Genomic DNA, 14823 nt, shown 5'->3' with positions numbered 1-14823 from the left:
AGGAATCCAACTTACAAAGGATGTAAAGAACCTCTTCAAGGAGAACTACAAACCACTGCTCAGTGAAATAGAAGAGGACACAAACAAATGGAAGAACATACCATGCTCATGGATAGGAAGAATCAATATTGTGAAAATGGTCATACTGCCCAAGGTAATTTATAGATTCAATGCCATCCCCATTAAACTGCCAATGACTTTCTTCACAGAATTGGAAAAAACTACTTTAAAGTTCATATGGAACCAAAAAAGAGCCCGCATTGCCAAGACAATCCTAAGTCAAAAGAACACAGCTGGAGGCATCACGCTACCTGACTTCAAACTATCCTACAAGGCTACAGTAACCAAAACAGCATGGTACTGGTACCAAAACAGAGATATAGACCAATGGAACAGAACAGAGCCCTCAGAAATAATACCACACATCTACAGCCATCTGATCTTTGACAAACCTGACAAAAACAAGAAATGGGGAAAGGATTCCCTGTTTAATAAATGGTGCTGGGAAAACTGGCTAGCCATAAGTAGAAAGCTGAAACTGGATCCTTTCCTTACTCTTTATATGAAAATTAATTCAAGATGGATTAGAGACTTAATGTTAGACCTAAAACCATAAAAACCCTAGAAGAAAGCCTAGGTAGTACCATTCAGGACATAGGCATGGGCAAGGACTTCATGTCTAAAACACCAAAAGCAATGGCAACAAAAGCCAAAATTGACAAATGGGATCTCATTAAACTAAAGAGCTTCTGCACAGCAAAAGAAACTACCATCAGAGTGAACAGGCAACCTACAGAATGGGAGAACATTTTTGCAATCTACTCATTGGACAAAGGGCTAATATCGAGAACCTACAAAGAACTCAAACAAATTTACAAGAAAAAAACAAACAACCCCATCAAAAAGTAGACAAAGGATATGAACAGACACTTCTCAAAAGAAGACATTCATACAGCCAACAGACACAAGAAAAAATGCTCATCATCAGTAGCCATCAGAGAAATGCAAATCTAAACCACAATGAGATACCATCTCACACCAGTTAGAATGGCGATCATTCAAAAGTCAGGAAACAACAGGTGCTGGAGAGGATGTGGAGAAATAGGAACACTTTTACACTGTTGGTGGGACTGTAAACTAGTTCAACCATTGTGAAAAACAGTATGGCGATTCCTCAAGGATCTAGAACTAGAAATACCATTTGACCCGGCCATCTCATTACTGGGGATATACCCAAAGGATATAAATCATGCTGCTATAAAGGCACATGCACACATATGTTTATTGCAGCACTATTCACAACAGCAAAGACTTGGAATCAACCGAAATGTCCATCAGTGACAGACTGGATTAAGAAAATGTGGCATATATACACCATGGAATACTATGCAGTCATAAAAAAGGATGAGTTCGTGTCCTTTGTAGGGACAAGGATGCAGCTAGAAACCATCATTCTTAGCAAACTATCACAAGAACAGAAAACCAAACACCGCATGTTCTCACTCATAGGTGGAAAGTGAACAACAAGATCACTTGGACACAGGAAGGGAAACATCACACACCAGGGCCTATTGTGGGGAGTGGGGAGGTGGGAGGGATAGCATTAGGAGATATACCTAATGTAAATGATGAGTTAATGGGTGCGGCACACCAACATGGCACATGTATACATATTTAACAAACCTGCACGTTGCGCACATGTACCCTAGGACTTAAAGTATAATAATAATAATAAAAAAAAAAAGGTTGCACCAAAAATGTTTGTTGAATGATTACCAATAACGAAGTTTTATTATCATTTTTATCCAAGGGCACTGTATTTCGTTATGTCTATACTCACTCTTGTGTTTATTTTTGGGGTTTATGTGACAGTATTATGTTCTTTGAAAACTAAATAAGAAAAAATTTGAAAAAATAAATATTTTCAGTGGGCTAAAAAAAAAAAAAGTCAGGAATCTGCATTGCATTTTTGAATTATAAACATTTAGCTATGTTCATCTTAAAAAGAGCAACAACAAATTTAAGTAGAGCCCCAAAACTTAAGTACTACAAATGACCACAAATTCTGAAACTGTAGGATTTAAATTAACATGATCTTTTCATATATGAACAGCAACTGCATGACATTTTAAGAGCAAGAAAAACAACTGGCAGGTAGGATGAATGCTGACTCTTAATAGGGATTTAGTGAATTTTTTGTCCTAAAAACTTAAATCATTAACTGATTTAAATCATAACTGTCAGTTATGATTAAAACTTAAATCATAACTGACCAAACACTGAGGAAAATGTACCTGGTTGATGGAATCAGATTGAGTATCCCATTGAGAACATAGCTGAACTCTGCATGATCCTGAGCAACGAGTGCCACCAGACCTTCACAGCAGGCTGTTCGAACCACTACATTGTCACTGCAACACTTCTCCCACAGCAAGTTCAAAGCAGGAGTCTGAAACCAAACCAGTGATTAGAAGACAATTCTGATGAGCAGCAAACACACACACACCTTCAGTCATTCATCAATGAGTAATTTGTTCACAGTAGGCTAGCTTTCCTTTATAAAGATGATAAAGGAAAAATTCTGTTCCTAGAATAAAATGAAGTCAATTTTCCAAGAGAGGTAATGGAGGTAACAGCAACTCTCTCTCACCTGGCATCATCGCTGTAAAACAAGGCTGGCTGCAGGCAGAGGTATGACCCGAGTTCAAGCAACACAACAAAGCTGAGACTTGGCTCTAGCACGCTGCTCTAACCAAACAATTTAACCAGACACTAACAGTATCAGTATATCAGTTAGTGTAAGTTGAACTCCAAATAATATTTATGCCATAAGCCTTCAATTACAATAAGTTATTTTCAGAAAATGTTCCTGCTCTCCTACCACTAACCTTTATCACCTACATATACCTCACCACCACCCACAAGGCCCCTGCCACAATTTCTTGAATTCTAATATGGGCCCAGATATAAAAGAGAGAAGTAAGACAGGCCACCAGCAAGCTGCTCATTCCATGGCTAACAACAAAAAAAAAAGCCTAGGAAAACTGCTTGCCCAAGAAGGAAACTGACTTTCCCCCCCTCACACTGTGACTCTGTCTTCATTGATAGAAAAGCATGAGAAGGACATATAAGTAAATATAAGTTTTCATTTTAGAATGTGTTGCGGGAAGTCAGGGGCCCCAAACAGAGACATTGAGACATGAGAATTGCTTGAATCCAGGAGGCAGAAGTTACAGTGAGCTGAGATCGTGCCACTGCACTCCAGGCTGGACAACAGAGCCAGACTCTGTCTCCAAAAAAAAAAAAGAAAAGAAAATCAACATCATTTGTACCCATTTTCCCTCTGTAGCTGGCTGAGAATCTATTCTATCTTAGCATCCCACTATTAAAATAACAATACAGTTAACAATCACTTTCTCCTTTTATTCAGAAAGACATTGTGTTCAGCTGTACTGACAATATCAAAGGGTTCTAAATACCATCACTCAATTATTACACCAGAAAAACAAAACAAACGAATAAATAAACTGCTGCCTCAGGTAAGACTGTGTAAGCATTCATTTTTAGTAGAAGAGGAAACAGTTACAGGGATTTGACATTCAATAAATCCTGGCAGTTTAAGTAAAACCACTAGATCTTCTCAAAGTACACAATGTGATTATAGGCAGGATTAAGATCAGAGTTCTCAGAAAACCTAATTTATATGACTACATACAAACACCAGACAAATGCCAATTAGTGAAGTGTGTCCTACACTTACTTCAACATGTCTGCAGAAGCAATAAAGAAATGTAACTTGGAGCAGCTAATCAAAAAGAATGTGAGAAAAAGGAAATCAATTTATTTCTGCTGTGAATAAAAAGAATCTTATTTCCATCACTTATGTTCCCTACAGAGGACACCTGAGAACACCTCTCTTAAGAAGAGTTTCCCAACTAGCAGGTCAAAATACACAACGTTGATCAAACAAACCCCAAGTGGTATATCTCAGTAAGCTGGCATTGCTTCAACTCTGAGCATTTACCTGCTGTTTGTGTAAGATGGAATTTTTCAGCTTTGACTGTCAATGTATGACCTTTCCAACCAAGAACTCACAGCTGGGGCTGAGCTGAAGCATGAGAAATCTACATCCAAACAGAGCCACTCTGTTCATTCTCTTCATTACCCAAATGATTTCCTCAGAGATAACTCTATCAATCTTCTCTAAAGCATGCCTTCTCTCATTCCATCCATATTATTTTTCATCAATAGTCGTAAGAATACTCCTCTCCAGCCCCTCCCTCCATTTCTCATTCCTAGAGTGTGTTTTAATAAATTTAAAACTTTTTTATTGCTATACACTAAAAAGACAAACAAAGTATCAAAAAAGGCAATGAAGTTCTCACAGTTCAAAAACATTTCTACTGTAATGTGAACTATCAGGGAAACAAGACAGGTGCATATGTGATCCATCTAGTAGCAATCTTATCTGAAGAAAATTGAAGCATAAAGTTAAACACAGACCTGATTTGTAGATTGGTGAATCTTTTCTGAAAAACCATTTTCCTTTAGGACTGCAGCAATAAGATGACCCACAGCCTAAAAAACAAATAAAATTAATGAACACAGTCCCTTAGAAGTTATTTCCAAATATCAATACTAGTTGATATGAGTATATCAGGTAGTCAATTGGGAATAAATAAAATTCCCATTTACTAAGTGTGTGCTATGTAGAAGGCATTGAATTAGGCACTCCACATGCATAATTTCTAATCTTCAGAATAGTTCTCAAAGTAGGCATATCTATCCCAGGTTACCAATAAGCAACTATAGTGCATAGAGGTTAAGAAAACTGCCAGATTTTTGGTTCAAATTGCTGTCAGTCTCAGAAGTTGAGATTGCTTACTCCATTAAAACATGAGTGAGAAACCCCATAGTTTTTAAAATCATCTTTGCACTGAAATGAAATCCATCATGCTTCATCACACCGTTAACGAATATGAAGAAAACTCGTCTTTATGACTATAGCGCAAACAGACATGAATCAATAGGGCTTCCCTCCACCACCACCCTTCTCCCTCCTGTAGGCCATATAATTTTGATTCCTTTATCATTTTTATAGGTTTCAGCCCTTAAATTCAATTTAAACATAAGCTTTCAGTCTCATAAATCTCTAAAGTTTTCTCATATCCTGCTTTAGTCAAAAAACCCAAAATTAAATTCAAGTCTCTTATAGGAGTGCTGGTTATATAAAGACATAAATATCATTACCTCCTACTACCTCAACTTTATTCCCCTAGTTCTTCAGCACTACCCAGCACTACAGTCTTAGAGCCAATAGGCTAGTAACAATCATTGCCATTCTGTGTACGGGTTGGAAAAAACTTCACTATTCCAACAACTGTCCAGCCTGCACTTGGGACCAAATTACGGTATAGCTGTGAATAGCTGCCAGTTCTGCAAAGTCTCTAGAATAGCTCAAATAAAAACACAGCACCCACTCCTTCCTCATTTTTCTCTTTATATTTCACACATTGGAAATGATTTAAGACCACGGTGCTTGTGGTCTAGTTTTGCAATATAAGTCACTCATTTACATGAATATTAAGTTTAGTCCAACTTACTGTCTCTTATCTCCTAGTAAAAGGAATAGTAACAAGAACTGAGCGCCTGTGGATAGGCTGAGCTCCTGTTTTACAAAATATACCATATTTCACTGAATGTAACTGACCAGGAATTGCAAGTTGCACCATTATACTGTGTACCACTAAGAAAGAAAAAAGGCTGCCAATTAGTCTATGATATACAATGCTTCTTATAAGTTAGAATTTTGGTTTTATAGTCACACAAGAGTTCTTCTAGACTCATGTAGAAAACCATGCCCAAGTTCACAAGTGTGCAGGCAATACCAACTGTATCTCAACTGCTGCCATCAATTACTAGAGGCAATTCAATTTCAAAGATGTTAAAATCTGAAAAAAAATGTGTGTGAATCAATGAAATATGGTGCTAATATTGAGCAGTAGTTACAGAAGAACAATAAGAAATATTTGCAAAGGACAGGACACAATCACAAGAACCTAACAAAACCAATATGAAACACAATAGCGACAAAGAAAAAACTATAGTTCATATTTAGAAAAATAACTAAAAGAAAAGAAGCTTAATTCCCCATTCCCCACCAGATTCAATTTCTCTAACATACTCTTCACTTCATCTTCTAACAAATCAGAGATATTAGCCTAAACTGATTTTTTAAAATACAAAACCCAAGGATAAATCAGCCTACATTGCTACTTAAGTGTTCTATAACAGAATTCAAATAGGCATCCTATGCTAAATTATATATATAAATATATATATATACTTTTCACCTAATTTAACAGTAACATATATGGGCATTTCTTATTTCTTGATTGTCTATGCTAAGAAAGAGACTCCAGGCACAGAAAAATAAAACTGCGAACAGTATCCTCCAAGCCTTCATCTTCTTCTTCATGGTAAGGACCTGTAGGATATGACTCCAACCCAGCCAGGTAGAAGGGAATCTTGCATAAGGAGTGTTCTACTCCTCATGGAAGGGTTCCCCACTACCCAGCTAAGTCAATTCCCACAGCAGACATCTCCGAAGTTAACTGTTGAAAGTATCCAAGGCGCTGTACGTTGTTAAGTCTTCAAGATGGCTTCTGCTGATCTGTTAGCTTTACTCTCACAAGAAAAGACAATAAGCTATTATGATACCTTGATTAACCAGAATGTTTCTAGTTACCTAAAGGCTAACCAGAAAGCCATCTTTGTTTTAACCATTTAACTATTGAAAACCTCTTTAAAGTTATCACAATCTCCTATCTTAGTAGATACATCAAATTTTTTAATCCAGGATATTTTACTTATTAAATGTCATTATTATAAAACTCTATATAAGGGGTAGGATATGTCTTCTTAAATATTAATCCCTCATGCTCTGTGGAAATATAACTATTTACCTCTGTTCCCAATAATTATAGGCCAAAAAAAAAAAAAAAACCAACATATTCAGGGGCCTACTAGTTAATCAAGGTTTTATTATCGCTAGGAAGAAAAGTATGATATATAAACAGAAGCTGAGATTGATCAGTTTCAACTATTTGCTTTCCTATGTCAAACATATACTTTCAAATTAACTCATAAAAGTTGCTTCATAAAATAATATAAATCTCTACATGTAGAATAAAATATTTAATGTTAAATATATAAAGTTCAGTTAACAATCCACAGAACAGGTTTATTTGTTACCATGAGCAAAAATAAACAAACAAAATTACCTGTGATTGGATAAGAGAATTTGGAAATTCAAACCTTTTCCTGATATCATCTGACATTTTTGCTTCTCTTACATGTATGTATGCAGCTTCTGTAACCAAAACAAAAGAATATTTGTTAGTCTTCCAACTGGTCTGAATTGGAGCTCCAATTAATTATTCCTCAAATAATGTGAACGCAATCCATTCCAAAGACAACAATGGAAATAAAGCACAGGGCTCTGCAGAGTAATCCTTGGAATAACTTCATTGTCATTCAGCACTCAAATGTCATGATTGATAAATAAACTGAAAATGCCCAACAGCTTTTGGTTTTTCCCATGAGAGCTAACCCTGAAAAAGATGAATTTGCACTACGGAAATGAAAAAACTATCCAAAAGTTCAACCACACATTTGAAACAGAAATTAATTCTTCTGTGGATCAAAACTTATAAGAGAGAAAGAGTCAAACTGTCATAAAATTACTTCATCTATGCCTCACTTTGGCACAAGCTTTCATCTAAGCACTAATCCAACTGCTAGTGACAAGTGTGAAGTCTAGGTGAACTTTTTTCAAGAAGTGTAGAAAAGACCTAGAAATTCACACGTTAAAAAAGACTGCTTGTTTCCTACAGGAGGAACAAGCGAACAATTAGCATCAACTTTCAATATTTATATCTCACTTATCATTCCTACTGGGCTCATAAGAAAAGTAAAGAAAAGAAAAGAGGAAAAGAGAGAGAAAGAAAGAAAGATAAAAAGAAACAAAGAGGCTCAAGCCTGTAATCCCAGCACTTTGGGAGGCCGAAGCGGGTGGATCACGAGGTCAGGAGATCGAGACCATCCTGGCTAACATGGTGAAACCCCGTCTCTACTAAAAAATACAAAAAACTAGCCGGGCGAGGTGGCGGGCGCCTGTAGTCCCAGCTACTCAGGAGGCTGAGGCAGGAGAATGGTGTAAACCCGGGAGGCGGAGCTTACAGTGAGCCGAGATCGCGCCACTGCACTCCAGCCTGGGTGACACAGCGAGACTCCGTCTCAAAAAAAAAAAAAAAAAAAAAAAAAGAAACAAAGAAAGAGAAAAAGAAAGAAGAAAGAAAGAAAGAGAGAGAGAGGGAGGGAGGGAGGGAGGGAAAGAAAAGCATGCAAAAGGATGGGGAAGGCAGGTGGTAAAGCAGGAGCATGGAACTAAAAAGAGGATTTCCTAAGGATCCCAATTTATCCCATTTTCAGGAAGCACTGAACCTACCAAATTACACTACTTTGAAAAACAGGGTATTCTAGGTCACCTACTTACTACAATATAATTAAAATTAAAATTTATCTCAACAAACAACCCTAGATTAACTTATAACAAGCAGAAAAACCAAGTTCCCCTGATCTCAAAATACAAAGCATATTGTAATGAACCTGCAGCCTTCTCTAACTATAGGTTGAGCAACCCTAATCTGAAAATACAAAATTCAAAATGTTACAAAATCTGAAACTTTTTGAGCACTGACTTGACACTCAGAGGGAACGCGCATTGGACTATTTTGGATTTTCAGATTGGATTTTCAACTGGTTTAAAGTATATGCAAATATTCCAAATTTTTTTGAAAAAAATCCAAATCCAAAACACTTCTGGTCCAAGAATTTCAGATACGGAGTACTCAATCTGTACTTTCCACCCTTTAATCCAAAGCTAAACTCCCTGAATGGGTAATTTATCCTGGTATTTTTCTTCAACATCTATGTCCAACTTTCCTCCCTGAATTTGACATCCCATAACACTGAAACAACTTGTTATAAGATTGTAAACTATTTTTCCTATCTAAATCTACTTATTAGCTTAAGCAGGTCAAAATTTTTTAACTTCCCAATTGTGTCAATCACAACTTTCTTGTAATTTTCTCCTCCTCTGAATTCCATAATACTTACAACAGAATCTCCTAAAGTGTGTCCCTAGGAAACACAGGAAAAAAATATCTCCATGGGTGAAAGAAAGATGCTATGGGGACATATAGTCCCATCTTGAAATTCATTCTCTCATTTAACAAATACTTATTAGTTGCCTATTGTGTGTCCAGCACAGTTCTAGGTGCTTGAGTTATATCAGTGAACAAAATAGGCAAAAATCTCTGCATTCATGGAGCTTACAGTCTAGCAGAAAGCAGCAGATAATTTTTTAAACAAATAATACATAAAATATGTTAGAAGATGGTAAATGCTAACAAAAAAAAAAAAGAAAGAAAGTGAAGCAGAATAAAGGGGATGAGAAATGGGAGAAGTGCACTCTTTCTATTTTAAATATGGTAGTCCAGGTCAGTCTCTTCTCGAGAGGGTGGCATGTGAACACATTTAGAGGAGGGAAGGAAGTTAGATAAGCCAAACAGGTATCTAGGGGGAAGAGTATCACAGACACAGGAAAAGGTCCTAAGCTAATAAACTGCTTAAGCCCTGTCTTAGGAAGAACAAAGAGATGTGCATGCAGCAGAGTAAAGGAGGAAAAGAATGGCAAATCAGGTCAGAGGATTCATGAGAAGCTAGGCCATAAAAGGCCTTGTATGCCACTACAGAGACCTACATATTTATCCTGAGTGAAATGGAAAGCTACTGCACAAAGAGGTGGTAGGGTTTCAATAGAATCACTTGAGGTACCATGTGGTCAGATTCTGGACATATTTGAAGGGAAAGCCAATGCGGCTGCTAATGGATTGGGTAAGAGTATAGAAAGGGCCGGGCACAGTGGCTCACACCTGTAATCCTAGCAGTTTGGGAGGCTGAGGCAGGCAGATCACCTGAGACCAGCCTGGCCAACATGGCAAAACCGTGTCTCTACTAAAAATGCAAACATTACCCAGGCATGGTGGTATACATCTGTAATCCCTGCTACTCAGGAGGCTGAGACAGGAGAATCACTTGAACTCAGGAGGTGGAAGTTGCAATAAGCTGAGGTTGTGCCACTGCACTCCAGCCTGGGTCACTGAGTGAGACTCTGTCAAAGAAAAAAAAAAAAAAACATAGGAGAAAGGAGTCAAGGATGACTCCGAGGTTTTTAATCTGAGCAACTTTTTTTTTTCCACTTTTTTTTTTTTTTTTTTTTTGGTGAGACAGAGTTTCACTCTGTCACCCAGGTTGGAATGCAGTGGTGCGATCTTAGCTCACTGTAAACTCCACCTCCCAGGTTCAAGCGATTCTCCTGCCTCAGCCTCCCAAGTAGCTGGGATTACAGGCATCCACCACCACGCTCAGGTAATTTTTGTATTTTTAGTAGAGACAGGTTTCACCATGTTGGCCAGGCTAGTCTCGAACTCCTGACCTCAAGTGATGCACCTGCCTCGGTCTCCCCAAAGTGCTAGGATTACAGGCGTGAGCCACCATGCCCAGTCTGAGCAACCTTATTTTTAATCTCAAATCCTTTGGCCATTTTACACAAGGAACAAAACAATTTCAGTGTTACTTCTCACCATGGCATTTTTTACTAAAAAGAAAAGATAGAGCTGCCATCACCTGAGATGGGGAATCAAGTTTTGTGAGGAAGACAAGGAATTCCAATTTGGACAGTTAAGTTTTAGATGTCTCACAGATATCCCAAGGGGAAATGTCTCATAGAAAGTCGAATACAGGAAACTAAACTTGGAGGTAGAGAATCATATTGGAGATATAAATAATGGTGCATATTATTAAAGAACATGAGAGGGTCTAATACAAGAAGTCTATTTAACTTTGCTTAACCCAGAATTTATCAAATCTATCTGGTGATGCAAAAATGGAAATACCTGCTAACCATCTATACTATCAGTCTGTCCTGGGATACACATTGGGAAACACTGTTTTACTGACTCCTGTTCTTCCATGCACTCTGCTCCTCGAGTGCTATCTTCCTTCCTGGAGGCACTCCCCAGCCACTCTGCCTTGTGCTGTTGTTCCTCCATACAAACTCTCCCACAGCTCAGTCATCATCTCACACAGATCTCCAAATGCTTCCATACTTTCTCTTAGGAGGCTCTAAAACACCAGAAACCGGGGACATCAAAAACAAAACACATATTTCCCCTCAAAAAACTGTCACTCCAGTTCATTTTTCCCCAGTTCTCCTCTCACAATTTCCTTCACTACCACTCTCTAAATCCAGTCAGCCACAAAATCGGCTTCCTTCTTGCCAGCACCTCAAAGGTTACTCTTCCTCTTCATTCTAGATTCATTATCTTAGTTCCTCATGGCAGGTTTACTCCAGTAACTGCTTAGTCTTGGGGCTCTCCATGCTGAGTTCGTACACTGCTGTCAGACTAGCTGTACTGAAATGCTGTTCCCATCACATCACTTCCCTGTGAAATTTTCATACTGGGTTTTCAGTTGTTTGTTGGATTAAATGCAAATTCTGGTGCCTAGCTTTTATGCCTTCCTATCAATAGTCTTGCCCATTCAACTTCATTTCCACTGCTGTAATTCTAATCTAGCTAAAACAGTTTCCAAAATTGTCCCAAATGTTCAAAATCTGCTCAATTCTACAGGATTTCATTTCTTCTCTCCCAGATAAAATGTCTTCTATATGCTTCCACTGCTTAAATATTAAACTCCTTTCATAGCACACTCTGTTAAGCCTCTTCCAACTAGCTACATCTAACAGTAATCATACTGCTTTATATTCAGTGTTATTGCATTTGGTCTGACCCACATGTAACTATTTATATCAGGACTAGAAATCTGTTTTCTGTAAAGGGCCAGAGCAACTATTCAAGTCTGCCACTGTAGCACAAAAGCAATAGGCAATACATAAATAAATGACTATGGCTGAGTTCTGATAAAACCTGATTTACAAAAAGAAGTGGGTGGGCCATAGTTTGCTAACTCCCAGTATATATAACTATTTTTAAATTAATTTACAAGATTTCTTGACATAATTCCTACAATTAACATTCAAATTTGGCCCTGTGCTCCCAGGCAGCTAGGGTAAATAAACAAAATAAATGATACTTCTTTTATAATCTAAAAGATAAGCAAATATCCTTTATCAAAGAAAACAAACATTTTTGTGACCTGAAACTCTGAAGGAAATTTTTCACATTGGGCTTTACAAATGGAATACAGAGTGATATAATAGGCAATATTCTCAATAACAAAAGCAAAAGGAAATGTTGTATTACTTTTTTCTCTTTTTTTTTTTGCCCAGGCTGGAGTGAAATGGCATGATATCAGCTCACTGCAGCCTCCGCCTCCAGGTTCAAGCGATTCTCCTGTCTCAGCCTCCAGAGTAGCTAGGATTATAGGTGTGTGTCACCACGCCTTCTAATTTTTTGTATTTTTAGTAGAGGTGGGGTTTCACCATGTTGAACAGGCTGTTCTCAAACTCCTGACCTCAGGTGATCTGCCCGTCTCGGCCTCCCAAAGTGCTGGGATTACAGGTGTGAGCCACTGTGCCCGGTCATATTACTTCTCTTTTAAGCAAACCCTCGATAAAGCCACAGGCATAATGTAACATGTTAATCAGCCAAAAAAAAAAAGAAAAAGAAAAAGAAAAATCCCAGCTACTGGAGTCCAAGTGCAGAGTTTTCTGATGATCTAATCTAACTCAAAAGAAGGCTGACTTTACAGTATCCAGAGAAGCAGGTAAGATTATTGATATGTCACAGAATATATTTACTCAAATATCAGTGGTGATAGAACTATACAGAAGAAGATGTGGGGCTATGTACTCTGATCCAGGCCCAGAATGCTGGAATTCTAATATGGCTTTGGGGACCAGGTGAGCAGCTGGGTAGGCTAATAGCTTATTATAGAAGCGAAGAAGCTGAGCCATCCAAAAAGATGACTTTGTTTTCAGGAGGTGTACCACTGTGGTAAAAGAGTATTGTTTTTATCCAAATTACCTAAGTATAGATGACAAATACCAAAGATTACAAAAGACAGCCCTAATTTCAGTGAGACACCTCAAAGAATGAGTATGTTTTTTAAATCCATAGTAACTTTACCTTTCCTAACAAATGGCCATTAAGCATTCTCAAAACCACTACCCAAGCTGCAATATGATTTTATATCATTCCTGATTTGCTATCACTGGGCTACAAATTGCAAGTGTTTTTCATTTGCTGAAGACTTATATTTCAAGGTTAGTCACAACCATTGGCCTTTCTAGGTATAAAAACATCATATCCTCCTATGGAATTTCAAAAAAGAGTAAACATGGTCACTTTAGCATTGGCAAATGTAGCACATGTCCTGCCTTTTTTTTTTTTTTTTTTTTTTTTTAAGAGACAGAGACAGGGTTTCACTTTGTCACCCAGTCTGGACAGCAGTCTACTTTATTTTTAAACTCAATTTCCTTTAGGTATTTTATACATTAAGAAAAAACAATTTATATATTACTTCTTGTCATGCCATTTTACTAAAAGGAAACCAGTAACAATATAATCCATAAACCACATGCTACAGAAATGTATGTTTGATTTTAAAAGATTTATCTCCAACCTGTCAGTATGCCTTTTTTGTCTGTCTAAATCTAAATCAGAAAGGTAATTTTTAACAAGGTCTTTAAGTTCCCAGTGAATCAAAGCAGTTGTTTAAAGTAAGCAATTATCACATTATCTGCCGAGGTATTTCAGCCCCATAAGAATACTTTCAATGAAATTAATCTATCAATTGCACTAATAAAAGAGCAGCAGAAAAAACACTTTGGGTTTTCAACTTTCTTTCTCAATAGTTTCTCTAGAATACTGTACAACTACATATCACACAAAAGTACTTAATATCAAACCTAAAATAAAGGACACAATCTGAAAAACAAGAGGAAATCTAACAATTATGAAAACACAGCAGAGAGAGTAACTGATTATACAAGGTAGTCGGAGGAGGAGGATCCAATGGTCACAAAGACAGACATTTGACTTTGAGCGCTCTTGACTACCAAATTTCTATATAGGAAGGGCTCAACGGCAGTCATCCGGCTGAAACTCAGTGCTATACAGAATATACATATATATATATTGTTTTTTTTTTCTTAAGAGAGAGCGTCTCACTCAGTCACTCAAGCTGGAGTGTAGTGACACAATCATAGATCACTGCAGCCTCAAACTCCTGGGCTTAGGTGATCCTCCCATCCTCAGCCTTCCAAGTAGCTGGGACTACAGGCATGCACCACCATGCCTGGCTAAAGCTTTTTTTTTTTTTAATTTTGTAGCGATGGGGACTCCCTCTGTTCCTCAGGCTGGTCTCAAATTCCTGGGCTCAAGTGATCCTCCCACCCTCAGCCTCCCAAAGCACTGGGATTACTACAGGTGTGAGCCACCACAACCAGCCCAGAGTACATTCTTAAAGCTAGTTTACATGAGCAGTATCATCAGCAAACTGAGAAAATGGCTGACAAAAAAATGAATACTTCATTCACACTAATGGGCTCTACGTTTCAGAGACACAAAATCCAGGACTTTTCTTTTTCTAACATTTTATCAACTATTCCAATTATCAGTTATGGAATTTACTTAGTTTCTTCCTCCCACAAATTAAGCTATGGAACCATCAGCCTAAAACCATACTTTTAAACACATATTTTGACAATTTTTATCTTTTTTATTACTTTTTGTG

At 37.5% G+C, this 14823-nt stretch overlaps 1 protein-coding gene across 5 annotated transcripts in view; it reads right to left on the bottom strand.

The window, feature by feature from the left end:
- Window positions 1-14823, bottom strand: part of FOCAD (focadhesin) — a 322164-nt gene that overhangs the window by 280984 nt on the left and 26357 nt on the right. For 4 of the 5 annotated variants that reach the window (XM_073021655.1, XM_073021653.1, XM_073021657.1 and 1 more), the window contains 3 exons: window positions 7284-7372; window positions 4504-4578; window positions 2295-2449 (listed from right to left, as the gene is read on the bottom strand). In XM_073021655.1, coding sequence (XP_072877756.1) covers window positions 2295-2449; window positions 4504-4578; window positions 7284-7340 — 287 coding nt within the window. In that variant the 5' untranslated portion in view covers window positions 7341-7372. Of the gene's footprint in view, window positions 1-2294; window positions 2450-4503; window positions 4579-7283; window positions 7373-10099; window positions 10238-14823 lie in introns of those variants that run through there. The other variant, XM_073021656.1, reaches the window with a different exon arrangement.

The sequence above is a fragment of the Chlorocebus sabaeus genome, chromosome 12 (assembly GCF_047675955.1).
Source record: "Chlorocebus sabaeus isolate Y175 chromosome 12, mChlSab1.0.hap1, whole genome shotgun sequence".
NCBI classification, from domain to species: domain Eukaryota; kingdom Metazoa; phylum Chordata; class Mammalia; order Primates; family Cercopithecidae; genus Chlorocebus; species Chlorocebus sabaeus.
The sequence above is the reverse complement of the archived record's forward strand: the minus strand, read 5'-3'. Positions and strand labels throughout refer to the sequence as shown.